The sequence below is a fragment of the Vipera berus genome (assembly GCF_964194415.1).
Source record: "Vipera berus genome assembly, chromosome: 3".
In the NCBI taxonomy this organism is placed as follows: Eukaryota; Metazoa; Chordata; class Lepidosauria; order Squamata; family Viperidae; genus Vipera; species Vipera berus.
In genome coordinates this window covers 108,571,897-108,594,185 of record NC_138204.1, presented here as the reverse complement: position 1 = coordinate 108,594,185, position 22,289 = coordinate 108,571,897, and the positions used below count along the sequence as shown (strand labels likewise).

Genomic DNA, 22,289 nt, shown 5'->3' with positions numbered 1-22,289 from the left:
CCCGATTGATCACTATGAATCATTTGTTTCAAAACTTGCATTAATCTATTAGCCAATACTTTAGCAAAAATCTTATAATCTGTATTTAAAAGCGATATAGGTCTATAATTTTTAGGTTGAGTAAGGTCTTGATCCTCCTTTGGAATCAATGATACAAAAGCTGTCCTCCATGATGGAGGAACTGCACCTCCAGTCTGAATTTCATTAAACAAAATCTTTAAGAGTTCAATCATTTCAGGCAACAACTTTTTATAGTAAATTGCTGTTAATCCATCTGTTCCCGGAGCCTTGCCCAATTTCAACTGTTTAATAGCTAAAGAAATTTCTTCTGATGTAATTGGGCAATTCATCTCATGTTGTTGTTCTTTTGAGAGTCTCAGAAAATGAGCTCCCTGTAAATATTTGTCTATATCTAAAGCTTGTATATTTTCTTTAGAATATAATTTCGAGTAAAAATCTAAAAAACTCCTCTTAATCAAATTTTGTTGGTAGACTTCTTTTCCTTTATATTCTATTTTATCTGTAATACATGATTTCTGTTTCTTCCTTAATTGATAAGCCAACCATCTACCAGGCTTATTAGCATTACAAAAAGTATTGTGTTTAGCATAGCGCAAATTAATTGCTACTTGATCAGCCAGTAGCATATTGAATTGTTCTTTCAATAAATGTATTGAAATCCTTAAATTATTATCCAATGGATTCAAAATAAGCTTTTTCTCCTTAGCTTTAATCTCTTCCTCAATATCTAAACGTTTTTGCATTTGCTTACGCCTGTAAGCACTATTCATATAAATCAAAACCCCTCTCATATAAGCTTTACTAGCATCCCAAACCATTTCCATTGAGATACCTTTATGCATATTTGTAACAAAAAATTCTTTCATATGTTCTCTACATTTCTGCAAGAAGAAGTCATTTGTAAATAAGTTCTCATTCAGCCTCCAGGATCTTCTACTAGCATCTTCAGCAAAAAACTCCAACCAGACAGGACTATGGTCAGACATTGCCCTAGGAAAAATCTTAACGTTCTTAACCGAAGAAAAAAGATCAGTAGTAATCAAAATAAAGTCAATCCTGGAGAAAGATTTATGTCTATCCGAAAAAAAGTAAAATCTCTGTCTCTCATATTCCTTTCCCGCCATACATCTCTTAATTCCAGATCTTCCTTCAAATCAAAAAAAGCTTTAGGCAATTTCGAATTACAAAAGTTTTTAGAGGATCCCTTCTTGTCTTCAGATGGCACCAAAACTCCATTCCAGTCCCCCATCATAATAACAGATTTATAATTCAGTTCGATTAGTCTCTGATGTAAGAATTTAAAGAATTTTTGCTGTTGTTGATTTGGAGCATATAATCCAATAAGAAGAACTTTCTTTCCTTGTAGTATTAATTCAATACTAACATATCTCCCTTATCCGATTCAATCAATCTTGCCGAAAAGTCTTTTCTTAAATAAATAACCACTCCAGCCTTCTTGTCCGGAGCAAAGGATGCAAAATGTGTTCCCAATCGGGAATTAATCAGATACTTTTGGTCTTTTAATGCAATATGTGTCTCTTGTAAACAAACAATGTCATTTTTATGTTGTTTCACATAAAAAAATTCTTTCTTTCTTTTCTGTGGTGAATTTTAGCCATTAACATTCCATGTCAGGAACTTCACCATCTCTGGTGACCATGAGCCTTTGGAACATGGCCTGAAGATCAGCTGTTGCTCTCTTCAGGCGTGCTCCTCCCACAGGCTCTGAGACAGCCGCGTCTTGCGTAGCTGGACCAGTTACAGGCTTTTGTTTTTGCTCTTTTTCCATACGCTTATATGCAGCTCTTGTCATCCTCTGTTCTTTTGGGTCTTCCTTTAATGCCAAACTCTGCTCCGTAGCCTCCGCCTGCCACATCTCCTCAAGAGGCAATGACATTGCCCCTTCACTCAATTGTTTATCTTCTTGTCTTACTTCTGTTCTTCTGATTCGAGGAGACGGTGGTAAGCCTGCTTTCAGGACCTTAGTGTAGAAATCTTTTGCTTTTAAAATTGTATCCAATCTGTATCTGGTCCCTGCATAATTTACCACAATTCCAATGGGTATTTCCCATCTGAACTGGATTTGTCGCTTCTTAAGCTCATCAGACAGAAAGGCAAAATCTTTCCTTTTTCTAAGAATTTTTGGAGGTATCTCCTTTAAAATCATAATATCTTGGCCTGCAGTTTGGAATTTTTCCCGATAAAAAGCCTGGATAATAGAATTTCTGGTTGATCTCCTGGAAAAATAAATCACTACATCTCTAGGTAAGTTTTTTTGCCTAGCAATCCAGGAGTTAACCCTAAATGTCTTATCGATTTCCTTAAGCAGTTCTTCAGGTTCACATTTCAAAACAGGAGCCACTGCTCGTGCTATTTCCCATTCCAAATCTTCTTTAGGATTCTCTTTGAGGCCTCTGATACGCAAAGCAAACTCCATGTTCTTATATTCTGATATAGTAACCTCGTCCTCTGTTCTGTCAATCTTGGCCTCTGCTCTATCAATCTTCTGTTCAGCATCAGTAATTTTATTTTCCAAATTCTCCACATACTCCATAACTGAGTCCACACGAACATCCAGGCGTTCTATATGTGCAGCCAGACACTGAAGTGCAAGCACTATATCTTCCCTCATCTGGTTGTTTTGGTTAACAAATTCTTCCCTTGTTTCCTTTATTTCCTGCTGCAAAACCTGTGTTGACTGCATCACAACTCGCTGGATATCTGTCAGCGTAAATGCAGGAGGTGGGGGGGAAGGTGGTTGTACTGTAGGTTTCATCGAAGTCTTCCCTACAGCTTGTGATAAAGGTGAAGAAATAACATTCTTGGAAATTGGAGGCCCTCCCCCACGTCTCGCAGCCATCTCTTAGGTTTCGATTTCCTCTTTCACCCAGCAGAATCAAAGTTCAGGGGGAAAAAAGAAGGAAAAGGAAAGAAAAAATAAAAATTCTCCCAAAGTTCTTAACCTTCAATAAGAAGAAAAGGGAACAGGCTTTCAAATAAACAAAATCCGATACTGGGTAAAGTCAGTTGCAAATTGTATCTCTTGCTTTGTAGCAAAATATAACAGTTTTCCAATGCAGTCACTTCGCACAGGAAAGAAACATTCCAGCACCATTTTTACTCCATTTCAAACTTGAAACTTGAAGAAGATAATGAAACTGAGTTAAAGTTAAAATCCAACTTGAAAATTCAGATCTTCCTGCTTTGCTCTGCCTGCTTCTCAAAGAAACAAAATACTCACAGTCCCATCTAAGCAGCAGGTGCAGTTGTCGCGTCTGGTTCCACTCCTTTTGGAGCGAAAACGTCCTGAGAGCAGAGAAAGCCTGGGTTCCGAGGGGGCTCACCCTGTTATCCCCCAAACTACTTGGGAGAATCGCAGGGGAGCTCTACCTCTACCCAGGCAGGCTCGCCTCTCCCTCTTCTCCCGAGGGAGAAGCTCCAGCGCCGCGGGACAGCTGATTTTCGCTGCCTCCGGGCGCTTTGACACTTCCCAGGATCGGGCGGCTTCAAAACGCCGCCATTCGGTGCGGCAGCGCTACCGGAAGCCAAAAAAAAGAACTTTCTTCAGTGGTAACTTTTTAAGTGGGCTAAATTTATTTTTATTTCCAAATATGTCTGTTGTGAATGCTCCCACATAAAACTATTTTAACTTACCATCTGAAGTTTTGAGGGATGTGGCCAAGTGAACTCTAGGGAAGATGCCACCATTAGGTTTTGATATTTACAACCACTTGTAGAGAATGGAATGTAAAGCTTCTTTTAATCTTCTTTGTTGGTTTCTTTCTTAATCACTTTATATTCTATTCTTTTTATATATCAAATGTATATATTTTAACTACAGTGAACGGAACAACAGGAGAAGGTCTATCCCTAAGCATTCAGGAGAGAAAACAGCTGGCAGAGGAATGGGTGACCCAAGGCAAGGATAAGTGAGTAATTTTTGTGGCAAATGTTGCATTGTTTTCTGTAAAATTGTTGCCTAAGTACAGTAAGCAAAGACACTAGATTGTGAAATCTGCATTCTCCTATTGCTGCTATTGCTTTTGGGGGAGGAGGGGTTAAATACCAGTGAGTGAGATTGTTTTCACAGAATATTGCAGAAATGGTCATTTATAATAAGTTGTTACTTGCAAATTCTCTGCTTCTTCCTGTTGTTGAACAAAGAGGAAAATTAGGAAGTGATTACTATGACAGTTTCCTCAACCTGGTTCATTTCAGAGCTGGACCCGGCTGTTTATAATTCCTGATGGTTGGCTATGCAACTGGCAATTAAATTCAACACATCTGGAAGATACCAGATTGGATACATTGAATTAGTTATATCTGCCTTATTTTGTCTCAAGCAGAAGTGGGACTTTAAATGCTGCTGAACAATAACTCCCAACATGCCTTACCATTGGTCATGTTGGCTGAGGCTATTGGAAGTGGTAGTTCATCGTTAGATGTAGATCCAGAGGCTGATAATGAGGCAAAAAAGATTGCATCTGGGGAAAGGGATAATACTGCTGAGCAAGACCGGATTCCTGTGCAGTAATTCTGGTTCAGAAATGAGAATAACTCCTTTATGAACTCCACTCCATCAGAGTACTTGTACTGTGACTTTGTAGCTGCTGTCATTATGATCACTCAGACTCTATGCAAAGACTGTTTTTCCAAGGACAAAACACCAAGACATAAAAGTGTGGATCTGGCATCAGGGGAGAAAGAGCTGATGGAGAGTTGTTGTTCACACTGTCTTATTCACCTGAAGGCAGGACAAGAAGCAATGGATGGAAACTAATCAAAGAGAGAAGCAACCTAGAACTAAGGAGAAATTTCCTGACAGAAGAATTAATGTGTGGAACAACCTGCCTCCAGAAGCTGTGAATGCTCCAACACTGGAAGTTTTTAAGAAGAGACTGGACTGAAATGGTTATAGGGTTTCCTGCCTGAGCAGAGGGTTGGACTAGATGACCTCCAAAGTCCCTTCCAACATCATCAACATCATCATCATCATCATCATCATCATCATCATCATTATTATTATTATTATTATTATTGATAAGCTGATAGTTACACTGATTGGCTGTATGAAATTCTGAGCATTTCGAAGACCTTTTACCCTTGTCTCAGTTATAGATGCTGCTGTTTTCATTGCCAGTCCCAGCCACCTCTGTTCCCAACATGTCAGTCTCCTCATTTCCTGCACCAGGAAGACTGTCCTTTCCTACACCCTCTCATTATCACCAGCTAATGAGAAAAACATCCACTGAACAAAGTACTAGCTATGGTTTGGAGAGAAAACTAGATTGCCCCCAACAAAATAATCATGGGCTGGCAGAAAAACATTCTTAAGTTTTGGAGTCAGTCAGTAGTATATATGCCTTTTCAAAGAAAAGCTCTCAACTGTTAACAGATACAAAATAATTAAAGGTTTGACTTTTTTCACTTAATATGTAGTTTCAAATAAATGGTTCTGGACACCTGCATGTAAGATATGATGTGTTTGAAACTATTCCCTTTTTTAGAGATGTGTAAAATACAGGTAGCCTTCAGCTTACAGCCATTCATTTAGTGACTGAAGTTGCAACAGCATTGAAAAAAGTGACTTATGACCATTGTAGCAGGCAGTTGGCATATATTATAACAGTTGTACTGTCCCAGGGTCATGTGAAAAGCAACATCAATAGGAAAAGCCAGATTTGCTTAACAATTGTATGATTCAAGTAACTACAGTGATTCACTTAACAGTGTCAAAAAGGTTGTAAAATGGGGCACTGCTCACTTAACTGTCTTGCTTAGCAATGGAAATTTTGAGCTCAATTGTGGTCATACGTTGTGTACACTTTTGAGAGAAAAGCAACAAAATTTCATTTTTAATGTGTGCCAATGTGCCCACAGTAAAAAATGACAATAAAGTTTATCTATCCACTTACATTGCCTCCAAATTTTGAAATTCAGATTTGATGCAATGAGATAACTATAGAGGGTGCTCTATAGTCTACAAACATCCAATGCTGTGGGTGTTTGTTTTTAATAAAGTAGGCATGACCTGAGGCTTGATATGCTCATTTAAACACATCTCCTCTTCAGCAGTATAATTTTAGGTGGCTGCAACAATGGGGCTAAGGGATATTTGCATTTCATTTAAGGGAACATAGCTCTTCATCCTCCTCCAACTCTTCCCACATAAGTTTACTAAAATGTGAGCTTATCAGTGATAGACTAAAGGGTCATATAGCACATAAAGCAAGATAATATTGTGAAATAAGTAATCATCAATTTAATTATCACCACCCCCATATGCTAATCTCGGCCTATCATCAAAAATATTTTTAAAAAATTCCTTTCCCTGCAGGCTGGATCATGTAATAATTCATGTTGGAGCACTGAGCTTACCTGAATCAAAGGATCTGGTGAGTGTATTTGTGCACTTTTCATTTTTTGCTGTGCTTTGATTTTTGCAAAGCAGAATGCTGAGGGCAAGGAGAAAACTTTTCCAACTAGGAGGAATTATTCCCAAATATGGTCTGAAGATTAAAAAAAAGGGGGGGAGCTAATTTCATTATCGCCATAGGTATTGGCCTTCCCAGGTAAAACCAGACAGGAAACATGAGTAGATGAACTCGTTCTACTTAAGGCTTCATTAACAGAATTTTGCAAGTTTAAAGGTACAATACTCCCCTACCACTTCTAACTGCTTCATTGATAGGTTCTTCCTAAATTTCTTCTTCTGACTGTTAAGCTACTGGAGACCTTATACAGTCTGACATTAGCAAACCCTATTGTCATATTAACTGCTTAGCATTTCTCATTTTCAGAATTATTTATTTAATTACAGTCATATAAATATATTTTTTTCATTTCCTTTCCTTTCTTCATTTCCAGGCCAAGCATGCAGCCCAGATAGGAGCGGATGGCATATCTGTCATTTCCCCTTTTTTCTTCAAAGAGGTGAATAAAGGTGAATAGATCATTACATTTCACTGAATTGTTTTCCCACCTGTCAGCCACTTCTTAAACAGTTTCACAAATGCATAAATGTGTAAATTAAAATAAAGATGGGCAATCTTTTGGTTAGAGGTTTGAGGTGATATTAAAGATTCTGCTAATGTTTTGAATTGAAAACTGCACCATCATTCAGAGGAAGCTCTAAGCTCTGCAGAGAAAGCTTTTGGGGATGTGTGTATCATAAGCTGCTCACAGCTGTGATAAAATATTGGAAACTCTGGCAGTTTTTGCAAAACCAGCTCTTTAGCTTGACTGCTGTTTCCAGCTTATAATTTTCCCTCCAGGTTCCTCAAAATGCACATAGTGATTACGATTTGACCCTTCCTTGTCAAATGGTTTTTGACTATTGGCCAAGTCTCTTAATGAGAGAGGTACCAGTCCCGATTACATTTGTTAAGAGAGGAATATCTGTGTTCCATTTTGAAAAATTATAGAGTATGCCCAGGCTTGATCTTGGATTGATAATATGAAAAAGACTTGTGTCCAACTTGTGTCCCAGGACAATTAAGGTTTCAGTTCCTAGAACTCACAGTCAAGCCATTAGGAGATCAAATTTATTTCATGGTAGATGAAATAAATATGAATAGTCCCAGCAGCCAGTTAAATGCTCCTTTTTTATCAGTAAAAATACCTTGCCAGGTCATTGGAAAGCCACTAGAAAGAAGCTAAAGAAGACTCTTGTGCAATAGGTTGGGAATAAATCTCTAAATGGAAAATAGTTCAGTTGCTTGAAATTCTTACAACTCTTTCCCTTTCATTTTAAACTGCCTAAGAAGACACTATGAGAAACTTGCTTGGAAAGAATTACTTTTTGTTTCAGGCATCTACTAAAGATCTTGGCAATGTATGAACATTCAGGAAAAGCTGAAACTTCTTCTCTTCTTATTCATCCGAAACACATGCCTGAATATTTACAAGCAGTGAAGACACATTTGGTTTAATTCATGGGTGTCCAACCTTTTGGCTTGCCTGGGCCACATTGAGTGAAGAGGAATTGTATTGGGCTCTCTCTATATATAATATGTAATAGATAGGTAGTTCTCAACTTACAACCATTTGTTTAGTGACTGTTTGAAGTTACAATAGCACTGAAAAAAGTGACCTATGGCCTTTTTTCACACTTACGACTGTTGCAGCATTCCCGTGGTCACGGGATCAAAATTTGGAAGTTTGGCAATTGGTTCCTATTTGCAGACTCCTGGGGTCATGGGATCACCTTTTGCAACCTTCTGACAAGCAAAGTCAATGGGGAAGCCACATTCATTTAATAACCGTGTTATTAACTTAATTGCAGAAATTCACTTAACAACTGTGGCAAAAAAGGTTGTAAAATGGAAAGAAACTCAATAATGTCTCACTTAGCAACAGAAATTTTGGACTCAATTGTGGTTTGAAGTCGAGCACTACTACCGTATTTTCTGGCGTATAAGACGATCCGGCGTATAAGACGACCCCCTACTTTTAAGAAGTTTTTCAAGGTTTTTTGTCTTATACGCCGGAAAATACTTACATGCCCTGCCCTCCCTGTCCGTCGCAGAAGAGGAGAAGGCCCAACTGGCCCCGCCGGCCCTCCCGCTTCTCCCGCGCTTCTGCCGGCCCCCGAGGCGCAGCGTTTCCCGGGCGGCAGGCAGCGCCGGAGGGCAGCCGCCACCCCGCCACGGCCGGCGCCCCTCCTGCTTCCCCCCCCCAGGCCTTGAACTTCTCCCATTCGGCGCAGGGCGGGGCAGCTCCGCCCGCAGCCTCTTTTTCATGTGCCGCTTCCCTCTCACCGTTGGCCGAAGCGCGCTCAGCCCAGACTCCCAGTCTCTCTTCCCGGCCGGCTTCCCGCCCTGCCCCTCATGGAGCTGGACTGGGCGTGCAGCCTCTCGGTGTGGCTGCTTTTCCTGGGCAGCCTGGCGGTGCGGCTCCTGCGCTCGGACCTGTTGCTGAGCCGGCGGCTGCTGCTGCGCGTGGGGTTGCTGGCCGTCCTGCCGCTGCCCCTCAGCGCCGCGCTCACGGCGGCTGCCTGCTGGCTCGTCTCGGCCAGCACCGCCCGGTGGAAGCGCAGCGTCTGACGGGAGCAGGACTTCCCTGCCGGCTCCCATCCGACGCTCTTCCCTCTTGAGGCAGCTGCTGCCTCAAGAGGGAAGAGCGTCGGACGGGAGCCGGCTCTTCCCTCTTGAGGCAGCATCCCCGAGGACTCCTTAGGAGCCGGGGAGCGATGCTGCCTCAAGAGGGAAGAGCGTCGGGCGGGAGCCGGCAGGGCAGTCCTGCACACGCGCGCACTCCCCAGCTGCTAAGGAGCAGCCGGGGAGTGTGCGCGTGCGCAGGACTGCCCTGCCGGCTCCCGCCAGACACCACCCACTGATTTTCCGGCGTATAAGACGACTGGGCGTATAAGACGACCCCCCAACTTTTGAGGTGATTTTCATGGGTTAAAAAGTCGTCTTATACGCCGGAAAATACAGTGCCTGTAGTTTTATAATATAAAATCATATAATAATGTTAAAAGTTTATGATCTTGTGGGGTTGCATTACTAGATGTCCAAAACCTCATGGGCCCTGTGTGCCGTGGGTTGGACATGCCTGGTCAAATGGTTAAGGTAACAACCTAGAAGCCAAGAGACTGTGAGTTCTAGTCAGACCTTAGCATGAAAGTTGGCTGCATGACTTTGTTCCAGTCACTCAGCCTCTCTGCCCATAACATCGGGCTCAAGTGACAAGTCGGTTAGTCAGTTCCTGTCACAACTAATGGATCAACATTTGATCTAAAAAAAGCACACCCTGGAAGAAGCTAAAAAGAGAACATATGTGCATCCTTTTTTTATTTATAGAGAAATCACTGTTTAATGAATTCAGCAGCTAAAATCTTCGCTTTTGACAACCCAGAGCCTTCCAAAAGGGCTAGACTATAGTTCCATCAATTTTTTCCCAACATAGCCATTGACAATTCTGCCTGGATAATGATAAAATAACCAAAATGTGTAAAGTTAAAGAATGCTGTCCTAGATGAAAGGCCAAAGTAATGCTTTTCCTTTTGCTTTCCCTGTTTTAGCTGTATATTTACAATTAATCCACGCTCCACATTGCTCCCTTTGTCATGCTTTAGATGAATTGGTTGCCTTCTTCCGGGACGTTGCATCTGAAGCTCCTAATATCCCATTCTATTATTATCACATTCCTCCTATCACTGGCATTAAAAGTAAGTGCTACAAATGTAGAAATCCAGTTTATTTCAAGATAACTTTAGTTATAAGCAGTTCTATTTTATTTATTCAGTTTACATTTTAAATTTCTGTAATTCATTTTCACTATCTTGAATTTTTAAATCATGTCTAAGTAATATTCCTTTAAGGCTGCTATTCCATGCTTGTTTTCTTCCAAGGAAAGTGTCTTGAACAGAGTGGAATTGATTTATTGGTGAAATTAGAGAATAAGGCACTTCACAATAATGTAGTACAGGTAGTCCTCGACTCAAAACAATTCATTTAGTAACTGTTTAAAGTTACAATGGCAGTGAAAAAAATGACTTATGACTGTTTTTCACACTTATGACCGTTGCAGCATCCCCATGGTCACATGATCAAAATTCAGACGCTTAGCAATTGACTCATATTTATGACCGTTGCCGTGTCCCAGGGTCATGTGATCACCTTTTCTGACCTTCTGACAAGCAAAATCAATGGGAAAGCCAGATTCATTTAACAAATGTATCACAAATTTAACAACTGCAGAGATTCAACTATGGGAAGAAAGTTCATAAAATAGGACAAAACTTACTTAACAAATGTCTCCCTTTAAAAAAAGAAATTTTGGGCTCAATAGTGGTCGTAAGTCGAGAACTACCAATAGGTCAGACCCAAATATCTTAATTGGGAGTAGTTTTAAAATATCTGGAAGATGCCACATTGCAAAACGTTGCTCTAGGAAAAGCTTCCCACTTTTAATAACCATTCTTGGCTTTGTTGAGTAGAATGGCAACACAATACAGTATACATGTTTCATAAACAAATAAGTTTAGTTTATTATTGCAATTATGCAATAGTAATGATGACTTTTGCTTGATCAGATTTGAAAATTTTGTTTACTGTGAATCTCTTTTTGTACAGTTCGTGCTGAAGAATTATTAGATAGTATGAAAAAACAGATTCCTACCTTTAAGGGGGTGAAGTTCAGTGACAGAGACCTCCTGGATTTGAGGCAATGTGTGCAAAAAAGTGAACAAGGCAGTTTTATGTTTCTGTATGGTGTGGATGAGGTAAGGGTTTTATATAGAAAATTATTAACTATAGTAGACACAAGATGGCTTCCTCTGAGAACATAACTAAATAGTTTTGGATGTCCTCTCTGAGGACATCCCAAAAAACCTGGTGAATATTCCTAGTGCTTTCCTTGAGCAAAATAAGATGTATTTTGACTAAGTTGCATGCTCTACATGGCCACAGTCCTAGTTTTTCACTGGTTTGGGTGTAAAAGCTGAAATCTGTTGAGTGGAAAATGGACAGAATGGAAAATCAGTAGAAGGAGGGAATGAATAGCTGAATGGGCTGGCGAAGGAAATAGGAGACGTGAGTGGCAAATGCTTGCCATATTGCCAGAGAATCTCTATATGTCAAAAACAGCATGATTGCAATATCGTTGAATGGTGCAGAACAGTCAGTTACATCTGGTTTTACTGGAACACTTCAGTTGGCTCCAGTGATATGTAAATAAAACCTACCATTTTTCTTTCTTACTAAGTAGCAACTCCTGAGTTCACTGGTGATAGGAGCAAATGGGGCCGTTGGAAGGTAAGTTGTCTTTTGTACATGACTGAAAGACCTTTATGAATTGGATGCTGTATCTTCTGTAGAACAGTCTTTCCCAAATGAATGCTTATTAAGGTGAGCTTGAACTGTAGCTACTTAAAACTTCCTAGCTAACTAATTATCAGCCAGCATTCCCTCCCCCAGATCTTTTGATTAACTAAAAGCACTCAGCTTGAGAACTCTATTTTCAGAATTGTTTAGCCATAAGAATTAAATGTTAAGAAAAATCCTTGTGAGTTCTATTAGACAAACCCCAAGTCTCATTACAATTCTGATACATTTAAGGGCCAATTAATACAACTGATGGTGAATAATATTGCGTTGGTGTAATAAATGAGATGGCATATGAATTATCACTGAGACATATGTATAAATGTGAGAACTAGCTTTAAGTTTGTTATACTTTTGTACAGTATCTAAACATTAACTTTTGAAGTCTAAGCTATTCAGGCAGGGTTTGAAGCACTCAAGAGCCAATCTTCTGTCTCCTGAATATTTCCATTTGTACACATTCAGTTTTCACATGCAGATGCTAAAACTGATAAACAGAATCCCTAGTTTCTCTACCAACGAGTGTTGGTAGTTTGTGGTATACCTATTGATTGGGTCATGTCGACAATGTAGGGGGCAAAAATGTGATTTAGGTGGAATTGCATAACTGCATAGCACTTAACCATGCTGGTAATTTTTAGATAATTTTCACCATCAAAATTACCCCCTTCTATATAAGAAAAAAACAATACTTTTAATTTGAGCCATTCTACATTATGTTTTGAATTAAAACATACATAGAGAACTCATTGCTCATCTCTTCTGTAGTTTGAATTGGATCATTTAACTTGTAATTGAAATGGGAATATCTCTGTTCCTTTTGTATAACTGCACAAATGTCAGAGGAGTCCATTGGACAAATATGCTATTAGGGATGAATGGTGGGTGACTTGTCCTGTCCTAGCTGAAGAACCTCTTTTCCTTTATCTGCTTCCGTATGTGTAAAGCCAGTTGTAATGTTTTAAATACACAAATAACCAGACTTTCCTCCTCTCTCCCCATCTCCAGTACATGTATCACTACTTACGAATTTGATAATTTCCTTTTCTTAATTCTGTTCCTGGTTGTTGAAGTGCTTCACTCTGGAATGTGCATCATACACAATTTTAAAATTTGGGGAAAAAATGCTTTCCCAATCTCCAATGTGAATGAAGCAGTGTGCCATTAAAATTGGGTTGGGGCTTGGAAGGAATATTTCTTTTAAAAAGGAAGGTTGAGGAAACATACTTTTGCTGGTATGGAAAGGTGATAAGCAAAGGATTCCACATTTTCTAATAATTCCATGAAAACTGACTTCTGATAATTTTTGCAATCTGATATCCTCCATACAGTTGCATATCAAGCTTCTGCACTGGAATGATACTGCTGCACTGTTTGCTCTAATTGCAATTGCAGATAGTTCTCACCCAATGTCCATTCAGGCAGTGACCATTTAAAGTTTTGACAGGGTTGAAGGAAAGGACTTTCAGCCCATCCTCCAGGTTCCAGCCATTGCAGTACTCCTGCAGGCACATGAACCAAATTACATCCCAGGTGGACCCATCCACATTTATGAACACCTTTTGACTGCCTGCCTACCTACTGCCATGGTCTGATCCTGCTACATCTCCTGCACCGTGCACCATTATTGTGCTGTCCAGGTCCTTCTTTCATGCTGGTACAGTTGTGGCTTTTCTTGTGCCTTGCCAGGGCTTCCATTTGCAGTCTAATCAGGGTCTTCTTTCATGAAAGAAGCTTGGCCTGTGAAAGAAGGCCCCAGCTGCCCTGGCACAAAAGGAGAACACCACCTTCCTTCCTACGCTTGGCTTCTTTTGTGAAAAAAGACCTGGGTTGGGCATAAAGGGAGGTCCTGGGCACAGTGCAAGAGAAGCCAAGGCTGCCTGCACCAGTGTAAAAAAAAAGCAGCATGAAAGAAGCCCCCAGCCAGTGCAATAGTGATGCCTGATGCAGCAGACAGAGCTGGCAGGGGTCAAAGGTGATAGCAGGTAAGTGGGAGGCAGATGGGTGGAGTTCAAGAGTTGGCAGATGAGGCAGTCCCTTACCTTACCAAGACCTGGGGCTGTAAGGGACCAAGCTGAGAAAATGGCTTAGAACAGGGTAGATCCTCACCTAATAGTCAGTGGGATTTGATTAACAACAGCAGTGGACTGCTGGGATTGTGGTCACTAAGCAGTGCAGTCATGTCACATTGCCTTTTATGACCACAACACTTAGCAATGGTAATTCTGGTCCCAAATACTGTTGTTAACCAATGACTACTTGTTCTGTGTAGACAAGTCTTGAATGCTTTAATTTACTTTTCCATTGTTTGTATCCCTGTTTATTTTTCTTTTTTAACAGTACATATAACTACCTGGGCAGGATACATAACTTAATACTGGAAGCTTTTGCCTCTGGAGATTTGTATTCAGCACAAAAATATGAGGTATGATGTTTCTGGCTGAAAAGTAAGTCAAAGTCAAATTCAGCCTCTGATGAATTACATGGACCCATTCATGTTACTTTTGTTTAGTATTATGTAAGTGGTTTGCCATTGCTGCCTTCTGGAGTTTTGTTGTTGTTACTTTTCACTTTAGCTTAGAGACTGAGTTTTCCCATTGATTTCCTACCCAAGTAATAAACTTAACAGCAATTAGATCCTAACGTGTGTGTGTGTGTGTGTGTGTGTGTGTGTGTGTACACATACATATATGTGTGTGTGTATGTGTATGTATATGTATATGGAGAGAGAGAGAGAGAGAGAGAGAACAGACAGAGAAAAAGATGGCTGACTAAAGCCAATTGCAAGTAGCTTGTTTGCTATAATTACCACTGGGAGTCGGGCATCATGTAAATTTAATAAATTAAACTAAATTAAAAATTAAACCATAGCATGTACATGAAAGTGGTATGAAATTGAAAGTGTGGAATTGATTCAGAAATATTATACAGATTAGAAGAGAGTGGAACAGTGTTTGTATGAATTAATAGAGATAGAAAATGACAAGATTTCAAGCATTCTTAAACAATTTCTTAAACAAATTAGATTACCACTGATGGGGACATATCAGGTTGTGATCCATAAGAGATCTGGATCTGAAAAGAAAAATGTTCTAAAGTATCCCCTTTCTCATTTATAGAAATCAGAGTGAAATGATATAATAGAATGTAATTCCTTCAGCCCCATTAGTTCTCTGAGATCCAATATATCAATACAGTAATTTTGCCTGAAGTGAATATTAAAACAATTGGAATGTTGTCTATGTAATGATATTTTGCTTAGCACACTCATGTAGATCATTAACCCTCTGCTATTGCTTTCTGAAATAACAGGTCCTAACAGGAAATGAAGTGCAACATAATGATTATATGTTCATTATCCTCCTCAGAAGGCTTTTATGACTAATAGCCTCAAAACCTATTGAAAACTCCAGAATTAACAGTCATATTCACTCTCGATAAGGTCATTTAGAAGTGGATCCAGTCAGTGTCATTTCAAAACTGTACCTAAAACCAGATTAAAATAGAATCAGGTAATTAGTCTCATATAAGAGAATCTGGAATATAACAACAGTTCTGTATAATGAATCAGATAAATGTTAGCCTATATAGGTCTTTTGAAAGATCCAACCCAGAACTCTTCTTATATTCTCATCATTCATAGTGGCCAACAAAGACAAGATAGAAACAGTACTTTCCCTCTTGTGTTCCTGGTTAACACCTTATTCTCCATCAATTTTTTAAAGTAATTTTCACAACTTCCAAGCTGACAGCTATTACTATGATAAGAAATCATACTAATGACTATAGATTTCAGTATACATTGTGTGAAGAAATTATATAGGAATTACTCAATCCAATTGCTTGTTACAAAGGAATATATGTAAAGTAAGTACCCTTTAGCTATTACAACAGTTGCTTCAGAAATCTTTTTCCTGATTGTTTCCATCAAGACAATTGGGACAGATCCACAGCTGCCTATTAGATTTGAATATAAGACTGAATGCATTAGATGAATAATAATACTTTGTTTCTCTTAGTTCTGTGTTCAGGAGTTCCTCGGCTTTCTCATTTCACTCGGTAAGTACTTCAGTAATTTAATCCATTTGCCTCTGCTAAATAGTTTCCTAATATGGACTGAATGCTTCTCAGTTTTCCATAAATTAGTTTCCATCTCCTAGAAATTTAGTTATGTAGAATTCCATTCAACCATGTTTCATTCATTTCTTTTATAAATTGCCCTTCATATTTTCTTCTATAGGTTGTTGATGTTAAGCAATGCAATCTTAAAGCGCAATATCACTTAACAGTGCTATTTAGCAACAGCAATTCCAGCTGTCCCAGTTACTGCTGTAAAGCAATTCACTACATTGTTAAGCAAGGACCTCATGTGACCACGTCTTTTGACTTCCTGCTGGCTTCCCCATTGACTTTGCTTATGGGAAGCTGACAGGGAAGACCACAAATCGCAATCATAAGACTATGGGGCATTGTAAATGTTAGAAATCTGGGCTGGTTGCTGGGGCTCAGATCAGGATCACATGACTGCTGGGGGGCGGGGCTGTGATGGCTGGAACTTCTAGGAATGGTTATAAGTACCATACAGTCAGCACTGCCATAAGTTTAAACAGTCACTGAATGAGTGGTCATTAATCAAGAACCACTGTATTTCTTGATTCTGTTTTCTATTTATTCAGAATCTCCTTTTCCAATTACCTTTTTTTTAATTGTGCAACTATTGCAATCTGAAGCAGGTGCAACTATCAACTGATCCTTAAAGAAGCCATATTTTTGTTAGGATCACATAGTAGCCATTCATTTCCAGGAATTAAGGAGGCAGTAAAGACAAAGTTATACTTGTTCCCACCTCCTTAACTCTAGCCCAGCTCTTTTTTAGTAGCCACTAAAAAGGGACGCGGTGGCTCAATGGGTTGGGATGCTGAGCTTGTTGATCAGAAGGTCGGCAGTTTGGCGGGTCGAATCCCGAGTGCCACGTAACAGAGTGAGCACCTGTTACTCATCCCAGCTTCTGCCAACCTAGCAGTTTGAAAGCACGTAAAAATGCAAGTAGAAAAATAGGGACCACTACGGTGGGAAGGTAACAGCGTTCCGTGCGCCTTTGGCGTCTAGTCATGCCAGCCACATGACCACGGAGATGTCCTCGGACAAGCGCTGGCTCTTCGGCTTTGAAACAGAGATGAGCACCGGCCCCTAGAGTTGGAAAACGACTAGCACGCATGTGTGGGGGAACCTTTACCTACCTTTACCTTTTAACAGGGCAATGACTGCACCCATCCCAGTTTTGAAACATCTGTTATACTTTTAATCTGAATCCCTACCTTTCTCATTTTACTTCAGGTACTCCTTGACCTACAACCATTCATTCAGCAACTAAACTTAACATCAGCACTGAATGAATGGTGGTTACAACCAGAGTTCTGGCCATCCCAGTACCCCCACATTCACGTGATTGTGATTGGTTACTTACAATGCAACTTATGACTAATTGTGATTGCTATCTGCGACCTTCCTTGCCAACCTCCCTACAAAGCTGGCAGGGAAGGTCATAAGTTACTAGGTTAAGTGTTTCCCACTGTGCACCTTCCCTAGTCTCTGTATGCCTGAATCAGCCAGCCTCGTGCTCTCCCCCACATCCTCCCTGACCTTCACTGCACCTCCTCCCTTGCACTCTTGCACAATTCCGCACACTCTCCACAATCCTTATTGCACCACCCTCATGCACCCTCCCCAACACAGACTGCACCTTTCATGCACCCTCTCTGATCCAAGCAATGCCTCTCATGCATCCCTTCACGGACCCTCCTCAACCTGCACTGACCCACCATTCTCTCACTTCCCCCTCTGGCAGAAGCGACTTACCTGCCTGCTGGCCTGAGACATGCAGCTTTCTGCCAGCTTCCCAGCTGACTTTGGTCATGAGACGCCTGCGGGAAGTTGACTCAGCTAGCAACTGTGTGATTTGGTTAACAAAAGCAACCAGAGTTGCAAGGATTGCCATTGCTAAGCAATGTGGTTGCGCTTTATGGCTGCATTGCTTAGCAATGGAAATTTCAGTCCTAATTGCGATCGTAAGTCAAGGACCACCTGTATTACATTAACACATCACTTAAAAACTATAAGTAAATATGCTATAGTATGTTAACTGAATGATTTTTGTACTTTGGACAGGCTTTGGTGTTCCACACATCAAAGCGGTTATGACAATATTTTCTGGGATCCCGATGGGCCCACCACGACTTCCACTTTCACCTGTCTCTGACGACTTCATCATTAAAGTAAAAACGAAGCTGGAAAGCCTGAAGAACTGCCTCTGTGGTTCAGTTTAAACCTCACTGCGGTCTTAAAAAAATAGTCCATATAATTTGGTAAACTTGAAATGTAGTATTTGAAATATTTGCAAATTGCACCATTTTCATGAGGTTTCATGAATCTGGCATGGACTACTTCTTATCCAGAATGATCTGGCCTTCTTTGTGTGGAAGATGATAACTGCTTTTAGTCTTCCAATACTGTGAAGTTTTCCAGGGGAAAGAAACTAACTTTGAAATAGGAGGATCTCGTTTCCAACAAATAAAGAAGTCTTGTCTCCTGAAATTCTTCTGCAACATTAGAGAGCTTGGCACAATTTAACCAACTGATTTATTTCTTATTACTTTCATATCTTGAAGCAATATGAATAATAATGTAGTGCTTAAAGCTCTGCATTTATAGAATCCAAACTCTGGAAATCTTTTACATTTATTCTTGAAATGTGCACACTGTTGAAAACTTGAAATAGGAACATGTCCAATTGGAATAACAAATTGTAATTAACAAGTATTTTCTACCTTTTTTAAAAAACAAAACAAGCGCCATTTTTTAAAATAATGAAAGAGTAACAAAAAAAGGAATAAAGCTAACTGTACACTCCTTGCCTGGATGGCCAAACATGAAAGTGTTATTTAAAAAAGAAATAACCTGGGATTTCATCTCAGCTTATCTGGGATATATGCATTCATTTTTACAAAGAAGTAAACCATGAAATGGAACCTATTCTCACCATGACGTTTTGAGCCTCATGTTTTTGTTTACTACCAAGTTTTCAACCATAGGCAGCCTATGAAATGAGTATTAGCCTCAAACTATATTATAATATTGCAGGAAAAGAAGGGAAGGATTGTTACACTAGCCTTGGATGACACTGTTTTGATGTGAAAATGAGTAAAGCAGGAATTTTCTTGATCAAATTGAAATTCTAATTACAGTATTACTAGGGTCAGGAATGATAAAGGAGACTAGACATCATGGAATGAAATTCCTCCCCACCTGATAATATCCTGTTAAACTAACTCATCACCAAGCTACCAAATCTATCCTAATTGATTATGGGAGTTGTAGTTCAAATAAATGGATGAAACAGAAGCAGATACTGTCATTTTGTGACCAAACAGCTATCTAGAAACAATGTAGAGTTCTTCTTAAAAAGAACTGCAAGAGGTAGTAAGATCTTGAATTTAAAACAACACTCAATGAAACTAACTTGTTATATTTTAACCCATGCTATTATTAAGGACGCGGTGGCTCAGTGGGTTAGGATGCTGAGCTTGTTGATCAGAAGGTCGGCAGTTTGGCGGGTCAAATCCCGAGTGCCGCGTAACAGAGTGAGCGCCTGTTACTCGTCCCACCTTCTGCCAACCTAGCAGTTCGAAAGCACGTCAAAATGCAAGTCGAAAAATAGGGACCACTACGGTGGGAAGGTAACAGCATTTTGTGTGCCTTTGGCGTCTAGTCATGCCGGCCACATGACCACGGAGACGTCCTCGGACAAGTGCTGGCTCTTCGGCTTTGAAACGGAGATGAGCACCAGCCCCTAGAGTCGGAAACGACTAGCACGCATGTGCGGGGGAACCTTTACCTTATTATTAGCAGATTTTCCCTTTTGCTGGTCAATAGGAAAAATGGAAGTTCTTTACAAATAATGATAATGTGTCAAATACATCCTGACCATTATATGTTTAGCATACAAGTATTTCTTGGATTATGACAGCAATTGAGATTAAGATCTTATACCCCTGAAAATGTATCTTAAAATGTGTTGAACGTCTTGCCTGTTGCATTAGAAGATGGGCAAGATATTCTTCATGGGAAATTGTTCAGCCCTGTATTTCTAAATGCAGACTGCCTTTTTAAAATTCTTTGTTATAATTCATCAGTTTTTGGGCTTGTAGCAAACAAATAACTTCAAAATCCAATCATATTCTTTCTTTATAAATTATAATATGCTTCCAGGTAGGGGTTTAATGAATACTTGCCCATCAATCATTTATACTTGCTTTTCCCCCATATCACTACCATTAATTTGCTTACTGGCAAAATTCCATTAATGAGAAAAATATGCAAGGGCTTCATGATGCCTTTGATAGTTACAAATAGGAGTCCTTTGCCTAGAAATACTATTACTGTCTGAGCCATACACTTGAGTTGGTTGAGCAGGTGCACTTTCAAAGCTAATATCAAATGTATTTCTGCTTCTGTTAATACATATGGAAACATGCTAAGGTTTGGCAGAACAAAGAAAAACAAAGGAGAAACCACTGATGGTTTGATGCAGCTGGATGCCTGCTGATGACTGATTGCTAAGTACTGCTAATTGTTTCCTGAATGCTATTAATTGAGTAAAGATTGTTTCCCAAGTGACTATGCAATGTGTCTAATTAGAGTATTGCTTTTTATTACCATTTTGAGGTAGCTGGGAAGTAATTGTTCCATTTTACTCTGTCCTGGTCAGATCCTTTAGAGTACTCTACACTCAGACTTTAGAGCAGGGGTGTCAAACTCAATTTCATTGAGGGCCGCATCAGCATTGTGGTTGCCCTCAGGGGGCCGGGTAGGTATGGCCAGGGTGGGTGTGGCCTACTGGGTAGGCGTGGCTAGAGTGCATATGGCCTACTGGGTGGGCATGGCCAGCTCTACATCATTCGCATCAAGGGTGCCTATGGGGGCCTCGGCAGGAGTGGGACAGATCTGAGGGTCTCTGGCAGAAGGAGGGTCTCTGGGCCAGGGCCAAGGCAGTGGGGGCTGTTCCCTCACTGTTTCCAGGATGGCTTTGCGGGCTGCATGAAACCACTTCGCGGGCCTGATTCGGCCCCCGGGCCTTGTGTTTGACATGTCTGCTTTAGAGCAAGTTCACAGGGGGTTACTGAAATGATGAAGGATCTGGAAACCAAACCCTTTGAGGAATAGTTAAATGATTGGACTACAGGAAAGACAAGTGAAGGGAACATGTAGTAGTGTCTTCAAATACTTGAAGAAGGTGGGTTGGCTTATTTTTTATTGACTCAAGGGGCAGAACAGATCCATTGCCAGGCCAAACATAAAGAGGAATTCCTGACTGTATGAGCTGTATGGGCAGGTATTAAAACAGTTAAGGCAGGTTTTCCAGATCCCAGTGAAGGGACCTAAAGAATGCCCATTCTGCCCAATTTTATTGGGCAGGCAGAAATTACTGGAAATTGCAGTCCTTCATATAACCAGGCCCTATGGCAGTGGTAGGCAGCCTTGGCTCTTTTATGACTTGTGGACTTCAATACCCAGAATTCCTGAACCAGCCATGCTGACTCTGGAATTCTGGAAGTTGAAGTCCATAAGTCATAAAAGAGCCAAGGTTGCCTACCCCTGCCCTATGGCATAAAGGGCTTGAATTGCACCTGGAACCCAACTTAGTAGGGTTGAACAGCAGTGATACAGGCATATTGTGGCACACCCACACTGCTGACACCACTATATTCTGGACTAGCTGTAACCTCTGAGCAGTCTTCAAAGGCAGCACTTGGTAGAACATGTTGCAGCAATTTATTAAGTTGAATAGGGCATGTGATTTTCTGAAGCCCCCCCCCCATTCTAGTGAAGACCACAGCTGATACATAAGATGGACTTGCACAAAGTTGCTCCTGGTCACAACTGACACCTGCTATTCAAGCAGGAGCTGTAAGTTCAGGATGTTCTCATAACTGTCTAACTTTCCAAGATGTTTCTACTATCTTCCACTCCCCCACCCCCAGGCAACGAGTATAGTTCAATATTACACAGAGATCTACAACTGTCTTCTATTTTACTGCCTACGTATGCTTCTGGGGTATAGATAAGCACAAAGAAATGTATTCCTAGAAAGGCAGATTATACTTGAGCAGGTATTCTGTTTTGCCATATGTTAATGTTCCAATTTTTAAAAACTAAGATTCTTTTAACAAGGGCAATGAACATACTGGGTGCCCAGTGAGTGTTTATTGCATATATTAGTATTTCTGGATACCACCAACTGGGACCAAATCTAACATTTTGGATTAGAATTGTGATTCTGATGAAAAGTGACTCTTCCTGTTTTCACAAGTTAAGTGGACTTGTAAATAAATATATGTAACCATATATTTGTTCCAGTTTGTTGAATAGGATATCGTTTGC

General features: G+C 40.2%; 1 protein-coding gene across 1 annotated transcript in view; it reads left to right on the top strand.

The window, feature by feature from the left end:
• NPL (N-acetylneuraminate pyruvate lyase) overlaps positions 1–20,526 on the top strand; it is a 29,096-nt gene extending 8,570 nt beyond the window's left edge. The window contains exons 4-12 of the mRNA XM_081325116.1: positions 3,863–3,950; positions 6,359–6,416; positions 6,889–6,964; positions 10,100–10,192; positions 11,100–11,248; positions 11,734–11,780; positions 14,190–14,274; positions 15,869–15,908; positions 18,018–20,526. Coding sequence (XP_081181242.1) covers positions 3,863–3,950; positions 6,359–6,416; positions 6,889–6,964; positions 10,100–10,192; positions 11,100–11,248; positions 11,734–11,780; positions 14,190–14,274; positions 15,869–15,908; positions 18,018–18,175 — 794 coding nt within the window. The 3' untranslated portion in view covers positions 18,176–20,526. The remainder of the gene's footprint in view (positions 1–3,862; positions 3,951–6,358; positions 6,417–6,888; positions 6,965–10,099; positions 10,193–11,099; positions 11,249–11,733; positions 11,781–14,189; positions 14,275–15,868; positions 15,909–18,017) is intronic.
• The last annotated feature ends 1,763 nt before the right edge of the window (positions 20,527–22,289 follow it).